Source organism: Botrytis sinoallii (assembly GCF_014898435.1).
Source record: "Botrytis sinoallii strain Bc 23 chromosome Unknown BSIN_009, whole genome shotgun sequence".
Lineage (NCBI taxonomy): Eukaryota > Fungi > Ascomycota > Leotiomycetes > Helotiales > Sclerotiniaceae > Botrytis > Botrytis sinoallii.
The window spans coordinates 724,487-747,677 of NW_024066036.1; the positions used below are offsets into that span (position 1 = coordinate 724,487).

The 23,191-nt window shown below is 36.7% G+C and overlaps 3 protein-coding genes across 3 annotated transcripts; 2 read left to right on the forward strand and 1 right to left on the reverse strand.

Moving 5' to 3' along the window:
- Positions 1-441: 441 nt before the first annotated feature.
- EAF02_005823 (uncharacterized protein) lies at positions 442-4,158 on the forward strand (the record flags this gene model as incomplete). The annotated part of the gene is made up of 3 exons (XM_038901871.1): positions 442-1,068; positions 1,121-1,197; positions 1,248-4,158. Exons 1-3 carry the CDS (start codon positions 1,033-1,035, stop codon positions 4,156-4,158), a joined length of 3,024 nt encoding a protein of 1,007 aa, XP_038758088.1. The 5' UTR covers positions 442-1,032.
- Positions 4,159-4,839: 681 nt separating this feature from the next.
- EAF02_005824 (uncharacterized protein) lies at positions 4,840-6,341 on the reverse strand (the record flags this gene model as incomplete). The annotated part of the gene is made up of 4 exons (XM_038901872.1): positions 4,840-4,861; positions 4,919-5,765; positions 5,822-6,096; positions 6,157-6,341. 4 exons carry the CDS (start codon positions 6,339-6,341, stop codon positions 4,840-4,842), a joined length of 1,329 nt encoding a protein of 442 aa, XP_038758089.1.
- Positions 6,342-8,117: 1,776 nt separating this feature from the next.
- On the forward strand, positions 8,118-10,867 carry EAF02_005825 (uncharacterized protein; the record flags this gene model as incomplete). The annotated part of the gene is made up of 4 exons (XM_038901873.1): positions 8,118-8,130; positions 8,337-8,557; positions 8,609-8,790; positions 8,845-10,867. 4 exons carry the CDS (start codon positions 8,118-8,120, stop codon positions 10,865-10,867), a joined length of 2,439 nt encoding a protein of 812 aa, XP_038758090.1.
- Between the last annotated feature and the right edge of the window lie 12,324 nt (positions 10,868-23,191).

Here is a 23,191-nt window from a genome sequence, read left to right on the forward strand (position 1 = left end):
TTGATCCTGCTAATTATATAACCTTTCTCTCTTGCAATTAATGATTTCTTATGCACTATCAATCCCTGAGCTCACTTGAAGTAGTCTCACCAATTCCATAAGCTCGGCGATTATTTATTTACCTAGGATTTGTTGGTATCTTACATGTACTGACTGCACGACGTTAGGTTAATCTTATTACTAGGGATACATAAATTGTGCTAGAGACGTGTCAAACAAACAACAAGGCTGAGATTAGCTAGAATGACATCTTGACAATTGATCGGTTGTCGTATTTGATACGTATTTGATAGAGCTTTATTAGCCTCTAGCTCGCTCGGCTTTGGAGATGGTGTAATGGGATGAATGGGGTGTAACCCTGTCTTGGTTTACTCTGCATGATGGCCGGATGATTTACGTAGCCTTTTGGAGAATTGTCTTACTTACACAACCTTACTGGTTGGTACCTTGAGATATATTGATTTCCAAGGTTGTTTTGTTATTTCTTCTTCTTGATTTTCATAAATCAATCATAATTTCCTTTCACTCAATGCATCTACAAACAATCAATTCATAAAAGTGCATGGACCGTTGAGCCGCTGACAGCAAAAGCCCAGCCTTAAGCCAGCCTTCAAGACCAGGTCGAATGCTATTCCAGGGATTACCTACGTAAGAAAGTTATCAAACAAGTAAACATCAGCAAGCATCCGCAAGAAAACCATCCGCGAGCATAGCACAGTAAAACCCAATATACGAACGAACAAATGGGATGAACTTTCGTACCGAATACGTGGAATCATCAAAGACGAAACTCTCATTGATTACCTATTAAGGATATCTATGAAGGGAGATCCTAGCCTGGCTCCCAATCTCAACACTTCTCCACTTCAAGTTGACATTCTTAATCTGCATTGATTTCCTGGAGTACTCGACCTTCCTAGATATTCCCTTTCCTGCCACGACCAATTCTCAATCAACTTTGAACAACTTCCCCATTTCTCGGAATATTCGGATGAGCCATCAAACGGAAGAAAGGCATTAAAGTAGAGCGCAATGGCCGGCATGGAGCAATTAGAAATTCATAGCAAGGTATGTGTAGTACATGACGTGGATAGTACTATTGTCTAATAGATTTATGCAGTCGTATATTGTTCGATGGGTCAAGGTTGAGGAGAAACACACAATCTCATGGAGTGTTCAACCGCACAAAAAGTCCATGTGGGATAGCTCTATTTTCTAATTCTAGATTGTATTATTGACTATAACAGAAACTTTGGAATTGTCAAACATCCAGGAACAGGGTCATCAACCAGTGTAGCCTCCACCCCGCGACAACCCAATTTCGACGATGCCGTTCATTCCCTTCATCCAGATTCTAGTTCGCAGAGAAGACTATCCGCTACCACCGATTCGAGAAACGATTCTTCCACCGCACAAGACCAATTGAAAGCAAAAGGTTTCATATTAGTTGAATGGTGTGGAAAATGCGAAGCAGACAAGGTATCCATGGGCACATTCGCGGTGCCGGTGGGTCATGGGGGAATGTACGGCTTGGTGTTCGACAATACATTCTCGAAACAAATATCGAAGACTGCCACTTTCGTTCTTCTGACATATCCATCTAATTCCCCTCCCCATTCGAGCAATCTACAAAAGCTACAGGGTCTGGATGGTTCGCATGCACAGAACAGCAGAAAGCCAAGTCCAAATCTCTCAACCGCAGCTTCGGAGTCCGTTGAAAGTTTACAGAGTACGGCAATGGGCAGAGGAGCTAGTAGAGGTTCTATGATTAGCAGGAATGATAGTGAAGGTGGCTTTTCAAGCTACCATGTAGGTGTTTTACAAAAGAGAAGAAGAAAGAAGGGACAAGGCTATGCTCGCAGATTCTTCTCTCTGGATTTCGCAACTTGCACTCTATCCTACTACTATAGTCGCAATTCATCGGCACTTCGAGGAGCCATTCCATTAAGTTTAGCTGCGATTGCAGCAGATGAGAGAAGGAGAGAAATCAACATCGATTCTGGTGCTGAAATCTGGCATTTGAAAGCAAACAATGCCAAAGATTTCGAGGAATGGACCAAAGCTTTGGAGAAGGCTAGCAATAATGCTAGAGGCCCTATCGGAGGTGTCGAATTGGAATCAATTCCAACACCGAATGTGGGATTGCAAATCAGGACCAGCTATCTACAGGTCCCATCAAATAAAGAAGAAGAAAATGAATGGGTTCAGATTGAAGGTCTTGTGAGTAGGATTGTAGGAACTAGGGATGCTGTTCGTAGGTTATCGAACGATACCGCCACACCAAATAAGCGACACTCACATCTTCTTGGGGCACCTTCCGGAAGTCCTCTCGTCGAAGAAAGTGCTGACTATTTTGCTCCTCAAACCAACCAAACCAGTCAAACGAATGAAAAGAGACCCTTTTGGAAACGAAAGCCGAGTACACCCGCACCTGGTACACCAACAACGATGCAACGCGGTGTGACCGCACAGCTTGCAGTTCCAGTGCCCGCGGCAGCGTCTGCTGTTAGTGAGATCGATGTAAATGGCTCGACCCCCCGAAAATCACGTACTTCACATGAAGAACAGAATATTCATGACCATTGCACATCTTTACTCAAGGATCTAGACGCAGTCCTTTCAGACTTTCAAACTTTGATAGCTAGCAGTAAACGTCGCCGTGCATCAAATGCTGCACCTATGTCTGCTAGGTCTACACACAGTATAGAATCAGCTTCTACAGGAGAATTTTATGACGCAGAGGCTGGAGATCCGGACCATTCACAGGTTATGATCATCAATCGCAAGAGTGGGGAAGAAGAAACTATAAATTCAGAAACAGAAGAGGAAAAGGATGACTGTGGTGCTTCTACGTCTTCTAGTGGAGGAAGTGAAGAAGTGGAGCATGTGAATGGTGCAGCAGCACTATTCCCCATCAAGCCCAAAAATCTAGATCCTTTACCAATCAAGGCAGCACCAAAACGTCGAAAAGCTATTCCACCTGCAACAGTTATGCCTCCCAGTTTGATCGGATTTCTTAGAAAGAACGTGGGTAAAGATTTGAGTACTATCAGTATGCCAGTCTCAGCCAATGAACCTCTATCGTTATTACAACGCGTGGCAGAACAGCTTGAATATTGCAACCTCTTGAATACAGCCGCAGATCAAAAGGATCCGATAAAAAGATTGTTACATGTAGCAGCATTTGCAGTATCACAGTTTAGTAATAGTCGAGCTAGAGAGCGTGCTATTCGTAAACCTTTTAATCCTATGCTAGGAGAAACTTTCGAGCTTGTGAGAAGTGATCAAGAAGTTCCGGGAGGATTTAGACTGTTGGTGGAAAAAGTCTCGCATCGTCCGGTTCGGATGGCTTGTCAAGCCGATTCGGCTAAATGGTCATTGGGACAGTCGCCAGCTCCAACCCAAAAGTTCTGGGGGAAATCGGCGGAACTTATTACAGATGGTCGTGTAAGAATGGTTCTGAGACTTCCGGATGGTATTGAAGAAAGATACACTTGGAATGTGGCGACTGTGTTTTTGAGAAATGTAGTGATGGGGGAAAAATACGTGGAACCGGTCGGAAACATGACGGTTACGAATGAAAGTACAGGAGCAAAAGCCTTGGTAGAATTCAAACAAAAGGGTATGTTTGGAGGTAGAAGCGAAGATGTAGGCGTGGAAGCATATGATGGGGAAGGAAAACATACGGGGATTAGTCTCCAGGGAAACTGGACCAGTTCGCTCAAACTTGTCGAAGCGGGACGTTCCGGGACGGAGATCTGGAAAGTGGGAGAGCTGGTGGATCATGCGGCGAGCTGTTATGGGTTGACGACGTTTGCGGCGCAACTTAATGAAATTACGGAGATTGAGATGGGGAAGTTGGCGCAGACGGATAGTAGGTTGAGGCCGGATCAGAGGGCTGCCGAGGGCGGGAGGTTGGATGAGGCGGAAGATGTTAAGGCGAAGTTGGAGGAGGCGCAGCGTAGGAGGAGGAGGAGTATGGAGGAGAGGGGGGAACAGTGGAGGGCGAAGTGGTTTGTTAAGGTTGAGGGGGGTGTGGAGGAAGAAGGGGAAGAGGTGTGGGGGTTGAAGGGAGGGAAGGATGGGTATTGGGAAGAGAGGGAGAGGGTTGCGAGGGGAGAGGGAGGATGGAAGGGAGAGAGTGTTTTTGAGGTTTAGAATGGAGATGGATGGAAATCTTGGTATTGATGTTGATGTAGTTAGGGAATAGATTTCAACATTGATTATGAATGAAAGAATAGGAATACCTAGGAATAGGAATAAGAATAAGAGATCAATCTACACATCTGATAATTTAGTGCAAATATTGCAGTGGATAACTTTATTGGTTTTCTACTCCACATAGATAATGCATGCATGCTGATAATCAAGTCTGTCTGTCTGACCATCTAAATCGACCTAAAAACTTAGAAACCCGCTCTTGAATTCCGACTTACGTCAGTCAAGAATTCTTTCTTTCTTTCTTCCTTCCTTCTCCATCTCATCGTCCGAAAATTGTCGATTCGGCGAAGAGAAAAAAAGGGGGTATATCAAATACCACAAATCGTCGCCGACCTAAAACCGCTCGCTCTCCCGGAAAAGAAAAATCCCAAACTTTTTCCCTTCCGTCCTTCGTGACCTTTACCTAAACTGATGTCCATAAACTCCTTGTTGCTGGTATCATTCATGACAAGATACCTTTCAAACCCATGCATGCGTACGCAGAAAGACCGCCCGAAGAAGATTGGATCCGATGGGGATCGGAGAAAGAAATAAATGCTGTAAATCGTTGCTGCGTGAATAAAATGAGAGAATGAAGAGTTGGTCCTCTCCCTGAATCGACCATGCAATTTAATTCATCTAGTTTTTAGTGATTAATGCACTGTTGCTTTGGTTAGTATACTGTGTAGAGGCAAAGAGTGAAGTGATGAATACTCACGGTAGACTTTGCAAGACAACCTCATTATGTTGATAATGGGTCATGAAACCACCCCCTAAAACTCTTCTCAGAGATTGTAGTCTATGTAGTTTCCACCACTTATCAATTTTCATGACTCCACTCTTATGAATGCGAACAAACATTCGAGATCCTAGTAAGTGGCCATTCTCATCGATAACATTTGAGTATCTAGGTCCTCGAACTGGGTATTTGACTGTCGCTAAAACATCTCCAAAGGTGGCATGTAATGTTTTTCGGTCTTTCTTGGATATAGATTTCGATGAGGCTTTTGCTAACTCTCCAAGTGTATGTTCGAGTTGATGCTTTTGACGCCATGGCTCGTAGCGTTTTACTTGGCTGACATCGAGAGGGAAGCCATGCTCATCTACCTTCTCGTTCTCGCTAGCCTCAGGATCGTCCGATTCTCGTGGTGTGTAACTTTTTTCGTAGATTATGGCGATGTTCTCTCCAGCGGCAATTTGAACTGATGTTGAGGAACTTTCTAATTGGTCGACAAATGCCTCCATCGCTGCCTCGGACTTTTCTTCCAAATCATCCACAAAGGTAGCTAAACTACCCCATTCTTCGCATGCTGCTGTAACAACTTCCGGACTGTCGGGGGCGTCTACTGAATTGCCATCAGATTCGACTATTTCCAGAAATTCATCCATAATATCATTGATTTCTGTCTCGGATGCGCCACCGTAGGTTGCTAATGCAGCGATTGCTCGTATAGCTGCAGCTTTGACAGTAACATGCTCTGATCTTTGGTAGGCTTGTTTGAGAGATCGGAATATATCTTCGTAAACATCGTCGGAAGGGCAAGTAATAATTGTAAGGCCAATAGCTGCCACAATATTAGAAAAAGATACCCATAAATTACATGATGATGATAGCGCATACCTCTCAGTGCCAAACAAGCTTCCTTCTCTCCCGTGTCGGCTTTGATACTTTTGCACAAAGCAGGATATAATTCTGCGACTTTACTTTCGATTTCGTCGTAACAATATCTAATCATGAGATAATGATTATATGCCATTAAAGCACGTTCTCGACCCTCCTCGCTGCTTCTTTTTCGATCCACGATTTCTTCAATGCGATCACTTAATTCTTGATCCCAGACATCGGATGCTTCTTGGGGTTCTGGCGCATCGAGCATATCGTCAACGGAATTAACACTGGAAGAATGTGTGAGTATAAATGATAGGTCATGTTGTGAGGGAAAGGATGCATCTTACCTCCATGTTGTACTATCATCATCGCTCATATTTCCATCATCCTCATCCGAGCCGTGGCGACTGACATTTCGCGAATTCGTTTTTGAATTCACGGTTGATACTGGTTTCGAACCTACACGCGATGCAGCTTTTTTGGATACCGTCTTATGACTTTCCAGTACCCTTCTTCGTAAATCTCTCGTCATTTTGAACGAGGGTTGCGTAATGTTTGTGTATGTGGTGGTTGTGAGGTTGTGAGGTTGTGAAGTTGTGAATGTGAATACCTATGTTTGTGATTCTTCGATTCGTCCCAGAGTACCTAGTGCTTGCTTGACTCGGCTTAGACAATGAGAATGTTGCGAGGACTTGGGATAAATATTTGTAAGGTTATTCTTTTGATAGGCTTGCACCGATTGATTTAAATAGAAACAAAATTTCAGAAATGTCTCTCTTCCATACAGGATCTTTATGAGTCATAAAGTCAGAAAATGATCAATTGTGAATCAAGAAATATTTTGAGTGTAATTTTTTTTGGGCCTATGATGAAATACATCTTGTGAATAGTATATATATAGCTAATAAGGTAGAAGTGCATCCCATCCAGTGAATCAGGATTATCGAATTATTCAAGCATGTGCGTTTTTTCATGGGGAGATGTCTGTTCCTTGTCGCCACTAGTAGGTAGTCAGATAAGAGCGACTGGTGACGGAATGATTATGTACGAAGGAGCGATAGTGAACCTGGGAAAAAGGGTGATATGGGTAAGTGGATGGAGAGGTGTGTTCAAGTGTGTCTGCTATATACCTAGGTAGATGGCTAGTAGGTGTAAAGCAAAGCCGGAGACATGGAAGAATGGGAAAAGGAATAGGAATTAGATCCAATAAATCAGATTAATATAATAACATTTATGTAATCCGATAAAATGTATTTACCAAGTACTAGGTAGTATCAAAAATAAGAGTAATCAGAGGGCGATGCAACCAAAATAGGTACCTTACTAAGCATGCAGATATTAGGGCCAGAATAGAAAGTAAAATCAAAATGCAGCTTCGTTTGTCATCATTCCGAATGATACTACTAGGTACATATCTAGTAGGTACCTACCTAGTATATGTGACTACCTAGTAGATACTTCTCAATCATAATACAAAAAAGGAATTCGAGCTGAACGGATCGAAAGTTCACCCATCTTTGCCTGAAAATCAAGGCTTCCATTGCTCTCACGTGCCTCTATATCATCACTCTCACGTGTCTCTATATCATAAAAACCTGGGGTCAATCAACCAATCCACCCCTCGATCAATCCATGACGATGCCTTATCGATAACACTAAAACCACTAAAATCCTTAAATTCCTCAGAATTTACCATAGCTCATCGATCCATTCGGTCCCACCAATCCCATCAACCATACATATTTCCGTAGTTGCCTACCTAATAAGAATAACCCCAGTACCAAACCCAGTACCTGATAAGTACCCAAGTACCTAGTACGGCTTCTGCTTCTGCTTTTGACTCTAACCACACCCGTATCAACCCCTCCTCTCCACTCTTCTACTTCTCCCTCTCCCTCACACACACTCTCTCTCACACTTTCCATTCAACTTCAACATGTTCTTAAAGACCCTCGACTTTATTTAAGGAAAGAAAAACACACACACACACACACACACACACAACAAACTCGGTCAAACATTCCACTTTCTTGAAAGATCCGACCTTCAATACAAACCAGACACATATTGAAACATTTGGCTGGCCATTTGCACTACGTCTACCAATATCAACCATTTCAATCTCACCTTCCGAAGGATCCACCGCCAACGAATACAGATAGCCTTGTCGTTGCGTTTCACCATCCTCAACCTGAATAACTTCGTACTATCAATTTCATATTTAATTTCCACAAATCCCAAACACTCGATCGCTTTCTTGACAGCTCGTACAGACTTTTCGAGGTCTTGACAGCTCAAAATCCACAGGATGTCTCATCAAGGTATGTCAAGTATGGATTTCATCTTGCTTATCCACTTTTGATCGTTCATCTATTCTTAAGGCTACAGCTATGGGTCATATCACTTCTCCCCCATTCCCTTCAATATCTGCCGAGTTTTATACTCAGCGAACTCTCGATATCATTTTATGCAGATTCCGTTTCACTATTCGTTCCTTTCGTGAACATTCATACTAAACTCTCCATAGTGAACATTCACATACGCCACAAACCAGTCGAATCAGATGAGGACGTTCTATCTTGCGGCGAGAGATTAATCAATCTCGACCCGACACGAACAGTATTGCAAATAGGCAGAGCTTCAAAGAGTCCTAGCAAAGGTCTCTTGGGTGCTATTGATAATGCGTGGTTCGATAGCCCGGTAATGTCTCGAAATCATGCCGAAATTATCTACAGCCCTGTGGACAATGTAAGAATACTATATGCTTATTGTTGGTTGGCTTGTATTGACTTCTTCTAGCTTGTCCAAATTCGAGACTTAGGTTCAATGCATGGTACTTTTTTGAACGGAGAAAAGTTGGGAGAAGAAGCCAAGCCTCTTAACTCAAATGATCAGATTGTCTTCGGTATTGGTGTGAGACGTGGTGTGGATCTATTCCAACCATGTCATTTTGAGGTCAACTATGAAGTAATTCCATGGAAGTGAGTATCACTTATGCCGTTTTCTGATAGCACGTACTAACCCTTCTATCACAGGAGACCCAATAGCTACACTGTACCCGACTCCTCCGACGATGAAGACGATGAAGACGAAGGTTACCATTTCAATGATACCGAAATGTCTGAAGAAGCTTCCAGTCCGGGTGATACATCTATCGAAATGACTCGCTCTAGCCCTACATCTAAGACTGTTGATGCTATCGACCTGACTGTGAACGATACTCCAAGCCCTAGACTGAAGCCGACAAAGCCTTCCGATAGCAATGACGAAAGAATCGAGGAAGACGAGTACACTCCCAAGTCACCAGTCTTAGATAGCATCGTGAGAGATTCTCGCGATGGTGTAGGATTAAAGACAAATCCACAAAAAGAAGCTGTCCATCCTCGAAAGACGTCTTACACATACACTTTCAATTACGATAGCAACGACGACGAAGATGAAGATATGCTTTCGACACAATCTGATTCCGATGAGTCTGATATAGAAAACGCATCTGAATTGGAAGATTTTAGGGATTTCGAAGATTTGCCTTCTCATGATGACGTTGATAGCGAAGATGAATCGATGTCTGACGCATCGGAGGAATCAGAGGTTCAAGTTCTGCTGACTGAAAGTCGTGAAGCACTCAATGAGATTCCATCTTCATATCCTTCAGTGGGCTCGGGCTCATCTCGTGCATCCTCTCCTGCTCCTCAGGCTACCCTCGTTCAGACGCTTTCACAGACTCGAACTCCATTTGACAATGATGCGGATATTCCTGAATCTCACGTTAGAACTCAGATTCATACCTCTGAAGAGGTTATCGCTCTAGATCAACAGAACAACGATGATGAAGATGAAGTTGATGATGACGATGATCGAAGTGTTGGACTTTCCGAGGCTGCTAATGAAGGTCTACAAACATTATACAAAGACGGTTTACTCAAGAAAGAACCAGGCACCAATCCCACCGGTCTCATCGGTAGCGGTGGATCTTACGATGAATTCTCCAAGTCCCATCTCGATAGCTACTATGCTACTTGTACTCCTGCCTATGATGCTTCACCTTTCGGCTACTATAATCCTCATATAAACCGTGCTTCGATTTCTGCTCGTCAATGCGGAAATTCTCGCAACGACTATTATTCTCTCACGAAACCAAGATCACCATTTGCTTCTTATTACGGCCGAGAGGCTAGTCCTTCATCAGTAGCAATGGCTAGACCACCTCACCAGGAAAGTTACGCCGATCAAACTCCCGAAACCTTATCTGCCAGAAGTTTGGGTGACAAAACTGGCAAGCACGCTTTCTTTGAAGCCAGAGAAGAGAACAAGGTACAATTCCAAGCCCATGTTGATGATGAAGAGAGTCAAGTAAGCCAATTCTCACCATTATCAATGACAACGAGACCAAGCCGAGCTATCAAATTCACAAAGCCCTTGGCTAAATTCGTACAACCTATACTACCCATCAAATATCACGGCAATGGCATCGACCATGGTTTTGTAATTAACGATCGCCCGGTTTCTAATATTGAATCGTCTAAAGACCGTCCTTCCATTCATCCATATTACTTCAGTTCAGACGCCTCATCAAGAGCTGTGGAGAGCCCAGTCTTAGAAAGACATCCAATTAGATCTGGCCTAAGCATTGACGACATCATTGACAGCTCTCCAGTTGGCAAGAAGAGAAAGGCCGATGAGATCTCCCATGATGAATTAATCAAAAACGAGGTTCGAGATTGGGTTTCTGGTGTCAACGACTCGACAAAGCCCCAAGCTGCTGTGGTTGCACAAGAAGAAATTCCTGGCCCTGAATCTTCAGCGCATACAACTCATACCATCCATCATGCCCAGAAGGTTCAATCAGATGTGCAACTACCCACAGCTGATGCTGCGACCCAACAAAACAAGCTCGCAGTCTTGACTACAACAACAAATGATCCTGAACATCGACCAGTCAAGAGACTCAAGATGAGGAAGTTTGTCGAGGCTGTAGGATACTTTGCACTCGGAGGAGCTGCTGTTGGTGCTGGTTTATTTTCGGCACTTGTAGCAACAGCTCCAGAATTCGTTTAAGCTTAGAAAGGAATTACGATCCGAGCCGAATCACAATGATTGCTACTCTTACAACATGACAGCAATTTATCGAGAACTTGAAACGGGTGGATAACGGAAATAGGAATAGGCATTGGGGAAATAGTGAAAGGGGGGATATTATATCATGGTATTGATGGAAAGAAGCACTGGGTGCATTTCTTATTCTACCGAAATTATGATTGGTTAATGTGTCTAGATATTAACAAAGGATATATGCCGCGTTTTGAACACTGCGTGGCTGGCGTTTGAGGGACTGACGTGCTGGCTGTCAATTTGTTTATGAGGATAGTGGAATGGATGGATTGGGTTGTGATGGATAAACGATTTCTTTGGTTGATTGTGGGATGGATAGGAGATTTTTCATATCACGACATACAATAGGTACTAAGACCTTTCTTCTCATTTGTTTTTTTGTTTATTAGCTTTGGTTTTTACAATGGTGCGGATGGACAGGGGGTAGTTGGGAGTTAGTTGGTGCAACTATCAACGGGGTAGTCCTGAAACATAAATATGCTGAGATAATAAAATATGAATAGGAAATACAAAAAAAATAGAAAACTTGTAATTGAATAATGAAATGTGATCGTGGTGTATGGTCTTCAGTTGAGTATTTGGAGAGGTATATGATGAAGAATGTTTCGAATGTTTTATAATTCATGGGATGGATATTGGATTCGATTTCGGAAGATCTCTGCCTACTTGGGTATTTGAAACTGTGAAATCAAGTTGGATGAATGTGTAGGTAAGTACCTATCTAGAGGTGGTTAGAAGTTAGATGTTGGCCGGGTAGTATTATGTATATTGTTATATCATATCATTTCTTTCTCATCTAATAGTTACAAATTATTTATATAAGGAATTGGGAATTGGGAATTGGGAATTGGAAAATGGAAAATGGAAAATGGAAAATGAGGTGAAGGAATTCTTTCGGGGGGGTTTCTTGGGGGGGGGGAGTATTGATTATAAGGGGAGAGGGAGAGGGAGAGGGAGAGGGAGAGGGAGAGGGAGAGGGAGAGGGAGAGGGAGAGGGAGAGGGAGAGGGAGAGGAAAAGAATTAAGATGTCGATTTTAAGATAGCTGTTAATCATATAAAAGCAAGAAATAATTTTTTAGGGATTTGTGGAGAATAGGAAGAGGATGAGGATATAAGGAAGAGGATAGGATGAGGATAGGATGTGGAGAGGGGATGAGGAGAGGGAATGAGGAGAGGGGATGTGTTTCGGAGCGTAGCGAAAGAAACTTATGCATCGGATTTTACGGAATTTTTGTATGGCGTATATTGATTGTATTCTCTATACCCAGAATTCAATTTGTGTATGGTATGTGATTTGTATATAAATAGTTATACAATCCTTTTTAATCTTTTGTTATAAATTTGATTTTATAAAGAATAAGCTTTATTTTTAGTCTTTAACTCATTTTTCTTTATTAAAACTATCTATAGATATTCTATACCTACTCTTGATAGGTTTATAGGGAATATTAGGCGCTCCGAAATACTGGCGAGCTACCTCGCCACAAAATGTATGGAAAGGAAATGAGTGCTGGGTGGAGAGGAGCTAGGAGCTTAGTGCTTGGTGGTTGAGGTAGTATTTTTTGGTGGTTATTATTATTAATGAATGATAATAAATAAATGGATAGTATTTGAGAGATAAGTAGGATAATAAATAGATGAAATGATGAATGGATGGGATGATGAATGAATGAGTTTAGTAGGGAATAGATTAAGAGATTAGAAATAAAATAAAAGGTGTCACGAGTCGCACCCAATCGCAGCTGCGATCGCTCACGTGCGTGTTTGCGCATGTGCACGATCACGTGTATATAACTAATATATAGAAACACTCTATAAGCACTTTGCTCCCGATTCTGTAGTTATAAATTCTAAGGATAAATTGTACCCTGCTCTTGTAGTTCTTTTAAGGCAAAGTATTATATTATTTATAATTCATTATACAATCGTATAGCTATTTGGTGGCTAATCAAATAATACTTTATAATTATAATATCTTTTTGAGTATATCAAGGATATTCAATATTACTTATAGGAAGAGGGCTGATTTGAGTAAATCTATTTGATAGAAAACAATAAACCTTTAATATATAAAGTTATAAGTACCACTATTATATCCAACCCATTTATTTCAAAAGAATTCTATTACTCTTTCTCTCTTGCTAGCTGAATGCTCCCAGTTAACAACAGTCAATCTTAATGGAGTAATGATTACAGTTCTTATAATTCTAATATAAATACTGATAGATATGGAAAGGGTAAACAGTTTAGAAATGATTCCTTGATTGAGGTATTAATTCTTGAGGGTAGTATATCGACATACACTCTCCTGTTATAGAAAAAACAAATACCAATCCTTAAAGACTTTGAGGATTTGTAAAACGAAATTGTAAAACTCAAAGACGAATTGTTACAGCATAATCTTAATATCACTTACCCATCTCAACCTCCAAGATACCGATAGTAACATCACACAGATTCCCTTGCGAATCGCGGAGTCCGGATTTCTGATATTCTAATCGATTCTATTGAGAGAGTATTTCCTATTATCGGGAAAAGAAAGAACAAAAAAAACCCCTATTTGCGAAGTCAGTCTTCGCGATAATCCCTTCCGAGTACTGATAGCAGACCCCTTTCAAACCCGATCGCCCTGCCAAGCAACCCACAAATTCACTGAACACCCTACTCTCGTTTATCTACTATTGCAGTAGAATGTCTGTATATTCCGAAGCCCACCAATCTTTTATTCAAATTCAAAGATAGTATAAAACCAAAAGCAAGCTTCTAACAACTATTGGTTATTAAGCAATTCAAACTTTATAAAAATTCGTTTATCTTGAAAGTGTAATAACGATTTTATATAGTAAATCAAACAGAAGAAGAGATATAAGAATATATGTTCTTGCTATACACTTAAGTCTCCTGTTTGATAGAATAGTAATTGATCGATTAGCTTACAGTCATTTATAAGAACCCGATTGAAGCTGATTATATACAAATTGAGTATGAATATTAAATTATATCTAATAATATTCAATAAGGAAACTTTCTAATATAATATTGCAGGTTTAGATTATTAATTATATAGATAGAAATCACTGATCTAACAACTCTTCTTTGCAATCTAGAAAAAAAAATATTCGATTTCTTTCGATAAGCTATTAGCTTTTACATTAACGAATACTACATTGTTAAAAACCTGGCTACCAAGTTTACTGAAATTGATAAATTCAAAGTTACACTTTGAGAATATAATTATTACAAAACAATTAAAGAAATATCTCTTAAAAAGTTATTTAGTAATACTGATTTATCGACTACTTCTAGAAACACTCTCTGTTTATTAGGTAATTCAAATCTATCTACTCAGTTTCACACTTAATATCCTCCTTGCACTTCTATTAGCTATATAGAAACCTTCAAGCTAAACAACACTCCATCTTTAGGAAATAATTTCAATTGTAATACTACCGCTTTTATATCGAAAGTGAATTGTAGTTTCACGCTATATTATTTATTTTTATTTATTTATATTAATTAACGTCTGTTTTGGACCTCCCTAAGGAAGTTTCACGCTATACACAGGTAATATAAATGCTATAGCCGAGATTCAAGAGATTGGAGAAAACAAAGAGTTCTATGATATAAAAGAGAATGCCAAGGAGGATATAAACTAAAAGTACAAGTAGAAGCTGTCAAGTCCGCTTGCACTACCGAAGACTAACATTTAAATCAATACGCTTAAATAGAAATTCCCTCCTAAATGTAATCCGGAATATAAGATTCCTCGATTTAACAAAACTAATAAGAAATGATTCCATAAATCTATTATGTATACTTTCAAAGAACGGATATTCATATAATACTCAATCTCTTATAGATTCCAAAGCGAATAGCTTTGCTTTTATTGACAAAACACTCCTTTCATTATTATTTCTTATATTCAAATCCTGCTTTATACTACTTGAACTACTAATTAAAGTCAAAAGCTATAATAATATATAAAGTGAAACTATTACTTATTTCATATTTCTTAATTTCATAATTGATATTCAACAATAGTTTTATTTGCTATTTCTTATTATTGATTTAGGTTTATATAATATAATCCTAGATTGCAAATAGTTAGCAGAAACCCAAGTTAAAGTCGATTATTTTAATTAATATTTCGAATAGCTTTTCGAACATCTTTCTATTATTTCTTTATCAAAAAATATACTTTTAATTAGAGATAGTCTTCAATAATCCAGAATCAGTTATTTGAGATAGAAAAATACTGACAATCAGAATATCCGATTGGAAGAGATATATTATCGATTTGATAATAAATAACTAATTATAGTATTGATTGTATCTGAGATACTTATTACTTTTTCTTAAAAGATTAATATAGTAATCTCAGATGCAATCGAAGCTCAGGTTCTAGTCAATCTGAAGAAGAAATCTATTCTCAGTTAAATCTTTATTCAGTTTATTTACGAATCCCTCCTGTTTTGTATCTCCGATACGTTTGATATCTATGCATTCAAGCCGATTCAATTTCAATTTATCTGTAAAAAAGTAAGAATTATGAGATCTTTACAATTATATATACAAAGATTGACAATATCATTTCGATTTACAAATCTAATCAAAATAATAACTATCAAATCTCAATCGCAATTGCTGCCTTAAATAGTTCTAAACCAGAAATTATTATTACTCTCAATCACATCATTGCAAATATCGAGATGAAGCCTCCAATCCCCGAAGTTTACCAACAATATTACTGAGTGTTTTTTAAGCACGAGTCTAATATCCTATCTCTCTTCTAATCATACAATTACAAGATCATATTTAAAGGAAAAAGTAAAAAAGCTTTCAAATACAATTCTTTATATAAGATATCACTCAAATAACTTGAGATTATTAAAAAATATATTATAAAGAATCTTACTAAAGGATTTATAAACCCAGCCAAGCATTATTCACAATATCAATTCTCTTTATAAGAAAGCTGAATAGAAACTTAAGATTTTGTATAGATTTCCGATTACTCAATTCTTTAATACATAAAGACAAATATTCTCTATCTTTTATTAACAAAACATTTATACAACTCACTAATACAAAGGTATATACCAAATTAGATATTCAACAAGTATTCCATCGCATTCGCATGGATTCAGTTTCCGAAGAATATATTATCTTTTGTATTCGATATAGTTCCTACAAATATAAAGTTTTACCTTTTGAACTGATAAACAGCCTTACGATTTATCAACAATATATAAATGATATCCTATTTGACTATTTAGATAACTTTTGTATTACTTACCTTAATAATATTCTTATATATTCTGAAAACAAAGATAAATATAAGGAACATATCAAACATATCCTCAAACAACTTGAGTTCGCTAGCCTTCAGACAAACCTTAAGAAGTGTGAATTCAATATCAAACGTATAAAGTATTTAGGTTTTATTATTTCTATAGATAATGTACAAGTCGATCCAGAAAAGATTGAAGTGGTCGCTACTTGAACTTATCCTACTATTATAAAGGGTATTCAATCGTTCTTAGATTTTTATAACTTTTATTATCAATTTATTAAGGATTATGGTATAATAGCAAAACCTCTTCATAAACTTACAAAAGCAAATATCAAATTTCATTTTGACGAAATCTGTTAAATTGCATTTGATATATTCAAAGATAGATTTATCTCTGCTTTTCTCCTACAGTATTATGACTATATACTATTCTGTATACTGGAAATCGATATATCCGATAGTGTAATCACTAGTGTGCTATTTCAGAAGTATAGTGATGAATAATTACTAATTACCTATTTTTCGAAAACAATGGTCACCGCCAAGCTGAACTACAAAGTTCATGATAAAGAAATACTTGCGATCATCAAATCCCTAGGCTACTGGAAAGCCGAACTTGTCAGATCCCTATATCAAATCAAAGTATATATTGATCATAAAATGTTCGAGTACTTTATATCTATCAAACAGTTAAATGTTCGACAAGTGTGTTAGGTAGAACTACTCACCGATTATAATTTTATTATTATATATCATGCTGGAAAGAATAATCTATTTGTAGATACGCTTACACGTTGTATTAATAAGTTGGATTAACAGAATAGTATTAAGAAGAAGAATTGTTTTTAATAATTTATAAAAGATAATCAAGTGGATATAAAGATTATGTGCAAATCTCTGTGGTAAGATTTGGATGTAATCACAAACATCGATATATATATAATCATATTGCTTTTCGATATCGTAAATCGTATTATTGAAGTAAATAGATTTTATCCAAATTTAGAAGCTTTGCATATTCAAACTATCAAATCGTATAAGTATTTCATACTTGAGAAAGGACTTTGCTTTACAACAATCGACTTTATATACCGGATACCGAAAATCTGTAAACCTATTTGATTCGCAAAGTTCACAATTCAGTCTCCACTGTATACTCTGATATCAAAAAGACCTATACTCTCTTAGCCAATCAATACTATTGGAAAAACATAAACAATACAATCGACCAATATATACAGAATTGCTATAAATGCAAGCACAGCTCTGTACCAAGAGATCGCACTCCCGATCTCCTCCACCCGCTCCCAATCCCTATACAAGCATAACAATACGTCATCATGGACTACTACAATTTCAATAAGGATAAATATAGTTACAATAATGTATTCGTCATTATCGATCGATTGACCAAACAAGCTATTTCGATACCCTGTTATAAATCAATCGATTCGAGAGATCAGGCCCGCTTGTACCTATACTATGTATACAGATACTACAATACTCTGAAAACTATAATCTCTAATTGTGGTCCTCAATTCATATCCAAATTCTAACAAGAATTCAATAATATCTTAAAAACACAAGTCAAGTTATCTACTACTCACTACCTACAAACTAACAATCAAACTAAGATTTATAATCAATATCTCCAATAACGCTTGTAACTCTTTATAAGCTATTATCAAAATAATTAATCTGAATTCCTATCAATAATAAATTACATTCAACTTATACTTCCCTATAAATTACTAAATAATCAAATCCTATATAAAATCTTGTATAACTACCTACCCTGCAATCCCTGGGATTGGAAATTCGATTTCACCATATCTATCAACGATTTGAATATAATTAATACTAGAGAATATATCAAATACAATAAACTAGCACTCAATCAAGCAAAAGAAAATATCTTATATACACAAAAAAAGATATCTCGATTAATCAACTTGTATTATCGCTCAATCAACTTCAATATGGAAGATTATATATAATTCAATATAAAGGACTTTCCAATACAACAACCATCTAAGAAACTGGATTACTTTATTCAAAAGAGATTCAAGATTATTAATTGAACTGAAGATTCCTTCCGATTGGATTTACTGTTTACTATGAAAGTTCACCTTATATTTCCATCTAGTAAGTTCTACAAAGCAGCAGATGATCCATTTTCTGAACAAATCCTCGAACCATTGTCCCTAATAAATATTATTGGTAATATCGAATGGGAAATGGAGCATATTCTAGTTGTAAAGAAAGTATATTGATAATTTAAATATAGAGTATTGTAATTGAACACTGATAATAATCTCATTTGATATCCTGCCTCTAACTTAAAAACTACTCTACACTACCTTTATAACTTTCACTTATGAAATTCTATTCTATTAGGATCCTCTATATATTTACCAAAATGAATTCATCTTTATAAAAATAAAAAGGATGATTACGATTTTATAGATAATAATCAATATATAAATAAAAAAGATAGAAAGAATTTCTTTAATTCATTATTGTGATAAAGAAAATTCTAATTATACAAGAAGCTGAAAGTAATTGAATAAAGATGAAATATTAATAAAGAAAGTCTTTTCCTTTGCCTGATAGATTTAAATTAAGCCAGAAAGAAAGCCTCTATAGGTATTAATAATTATAATCAGGCAAAGCATAATAGTAAAGACTGAATAGTTTAAACTGAAATACTAGTCAAATCCTTAGTCAACAGTAACAACAAGTATATACAGAATAATCACAAGCCGAAAGACAAGATAATCTTTAGTCACAGTACACGCAATAACAAGATTGAGCTAGCACTTAATCACACCCAACCATTTGCAAGTTGCTGAAAGCTTTGCTTTTATCTAAGTTATAACAAGCTAGTATTACTACTTCAATTCGTCTTCCTGCACTGCAATCTTTACTATACAACACTCTGCGACTTTTCAAGCAAAAATAAAAGAAAGTATTTTTTTCAAAATATAACTCTTTAGCTCCTTTTGTATATCAAGCTATTTCAAAAATTAACTTTACTAAAAGCTAGCAAAATTGTAATTTATCTTTATTATATTGCCATACTCAGTAATAGTTAATCGATATTAAAGAAACATCTTACGCATATCTCTATCAGACAAGCACTTACACTTATACTTGTCAGCCAGATAAAGCAAATAGCGAGATTGACTAGACAATTATTCAGAAAATCGATAGCAAATACTATCTCCCTTGCCAAAAACACAATTGCATATACAGCTAGCACAAACCTAGCTATCCTCCTGAATGTATTGTTCCTATTGTAATATTATCTTTTTGAGTAACCTCTTATTTGAAAATCCCTATTTGTTAATATCAACAAAACCAACACTTCTGTAATAAGATATATCGAATTTGCGACCAGATTGACTTTAACATAAGGCCTTCAGGATATCTTTTTCAACTATCTCACCATCATTTTCGAGATCACAAAAATAATGTACCGCTGTAATCAACTTGTTAGCGAATTTCTTTTTGTAATTGTTAATACAATCGATCAAGGGATTATATTCTTCCTCCAAATTCTATTTCGAAAAACGATAGAATAAATATATCCAATAAGCATATCGAAGATCGACCTTATTTTTAGATATATTGCCTTCAATATCTATAATTGCATTTGTTAGACAAACTGACTACAAGCTGGAGATATCAAAAGAAAGTCTCATTTACATATATCTTCATCATCCAATCTATCTTTCTCATTATTCTCCTTCTTATCAATAGGATTATTACTATTCTCATTATAACTCAACTCTTCCTTTTTCTTAACAGAATATTTGTTTTATATAACAAAAGAGATAGATGCTTTTTTCGTTACAAATTGTAAAAAAGTATATCAGTAAAGCAAATACAAAAGAAAAATAAACAACTCACTATTGTATATGTGTTCTTTTACTATTTCAATTATATTAGTAACAATTTATTCTTGCTGCTATGTTTTCTTGATAATGTGAAAGATATATTGATTATTAATTAAGGGATATAAAGAAAGTAAATAACTAAAAAAGATTTGGAAAAGAGAGGGAAATTCAGGCGATCTATATACTTTGAAGGTTTCGCACTGTTACTAGGCTATAAAACGGTTTCCTTTGTTTCTTATATGCCTTTTTGTTGCAAAAAAAGCAAAATTTGCGCACACATCTGTTTATTACACCATATTATAATGTAAACAACAACACCTCATTGAGATTGCCAATGTATTTATGGATTAGGTAATTGTAAAGCTTGAGGGCAAGCTTTTTCGAAAGAGGGGGTAGTATTATAAGTCGCATCTAATCGCAATTGCGATCATTTACATGCATGCTTGCGCATATACACGATCATATATACATAGCTAATATATAGGAGCGCTCTACGAGCGTTTTGCTCCCGATTCTGTAGTTATAGATTCTAAGGATAAATTGTACCCTGCTCTCGCAGTTCTTCTAAGGCAAAGTGTCACAAAAGGTAAGATAAATAAAAGAATAAAATGAAAAGATGTTTTGATTTGGGATTTAGGATTTTGGATTTAGAATTCAGACTTTGTTTTGGATGTTTTGATTTGGAATTTCTAGTTTGGGACTTCTAGTATATATATATAGAAAATCCAAATAGAGTATAGAAATTAGTAAAAGGAATGAGGAGTATATAGTATAGAGATTATATTATAATTTTAAAAGAATATTAATAAAGAAAGAAAAGAAAGAAAGAGAGTGTGACGGACCTAAAGCTCTCTTCTTTACCACTAGGCCACACAACCCCAAAAGGGATAATTTAAGATCGAAAGATCTTAAAGAAGAGAGTCTATATACTAGATAATGTGACTCGTCACAGAGAGAAAGAAAGAGGGAAAGAAAGAAAGTTATAAATTAAGTCAATGAGTTATTATATCTAGCTTAAGCTTAATATTCGAATTGTAATAATATGAGAGATTATTAGTATTCTAGGTATAGAAATGAGAATGAGAATGAGAATGAGAATGAGAATGAGAATGAGAATGAGAATGAGAATGAGAATGAGAATGAGAATGAGAATGAGAATGAGAATGAGAATGAAAATGAAAATGAAAATGAAAGTACGAGGATGAGTTAGATAGATGGATAAAAATGTATTTGGAATCTTAATCTAGTGGAAATGGAGATGGAGATGGAGATGATTAGTAGCTCGCTCGCTCGCTTATGAAAGGGGTACGGGGGTACTGGGGTGGTGGAGTGGAGTGGGTCTGTGGGTTTGGGTTCTAATGAATAGGTAATGAATGATAGATGATAAATAAGAGAGAAATGAGGAATGAAGAATGGAAATTTGGAAGATTTAATATATCATATAATGATGATGATGATGATAATGATAATGATAATGATAATGATGATAATGATATTTTTTAAAGAAATAGAAGGACTTATTTTCGTATAGGGAATATCTAGGAGTTAGAAGCGATATAATATATTAAGAATTATATTTGTAGTTTTGTTGATATAATTACATTGATTGTTTATCTATTTGATATCTTTTTCGAAAAGGTTTTTGCTAGTATATATATATCAGTATCGACAATTTAACTTGAGATTTAGTTTTAATTACTACTAGATAATTTATTTCATTTACAGAAAAGGGAAGTCTGTGTGACGATCCTGTCATATTAGTGGATCGGCTAGATCCTCACGTAATCCACAATCCTGTATATTATTATTTCCTTCTGAAGAGTTCTTCTAGCTTTTCATTTTAGTATTCTAAATGATGTAATTGTTATATTATATTAAGGTCATATAAATTTTTTAAGCTTTTAATCACTCCTGCAAAGCTTTTTATTACTAGCCCACTCGCCAAATGCCTATTGCCTTTTATGTCCGCTTTCCCGATACAACTATTCGTACAATCTCCGATCAAGACCTCTCCCTAGCTCCACTCTCGCGAACCTCACCCATCAACGAGCTGATACCTCACTATTATATCATTTAGAGTCTCCTTACTCTATTGATAATAAATCCGAAGATTCTGAACCTAGTATGCAAACTACAGGAACTAATCGATTTGAAGTATCAATATACTTGTACAATCGATATCACAACGAAGCAGTTTATTCAGTTAATCTGTCAAGCCAATCCGCATTCCATCAACGCTTCTGCTGTTCTATTGGTATTACTGATAAGAGATGTATTTTAAGCAGATCTTCTTTCTTTTGTTCATTTTATCTTTTAACAACTCTCGAAACCTTCTTTTATTGATTTCGAAGCCTTTCTCGCAAAAACAATGAAACCACAAAACGCATACTTCCATAAAGCAATCGACAACATTACGAATCATATTATAGACAATATTGGAACTAGTATTAGAACTATGGATTAGATATTAGTGATAATAGAGAATATAGATTATAATATAATTGGATTGAAGAATTGTATTTAGAATACTATTAATATGCTCGAGAGCAAGCTTTTCAGAAGGGAGGGGTAGTATGATGATCCTATCATATTAGTGGATCGGCTAGGTCCTCACATAATCCACAATCCTGTATATTACCATTTCCTTCTGAAGAGTTCTTCTAGCTTTTCACTTTAGTATTCTAAATGATGCAATCGTCACAGTCTGATTTTTTAGTTCAGTATTAAAGTCATATACTTAGATTATTTAGTCCTGTAACTTTATATATATATATCGATTTTGTTATTTCGTTTTATGAAGTTATTGTTTTTATATATTTGTTCTTGCTAATTTGTAATTAGAGGAGAAAGATATATAGAATTCCTGGTTTGGGGTTTAAAAGAGTATCTGGACGTGTTTTTCGAGTTTCGGCTACTTGATAAATCGGTTACTATCTTTTTCATTCTCGGGTTTTAGCTAGAAGCTTGAAGGAGTGATGCGGACGTAAATCAGAGGTTGTGAAGTGAAAGGGATGAAGGAGAAAGGGGGGTGTTTGGGGGAATATTGAATTTTTGTAGCTAGGCCAGTGAGTGAGTGT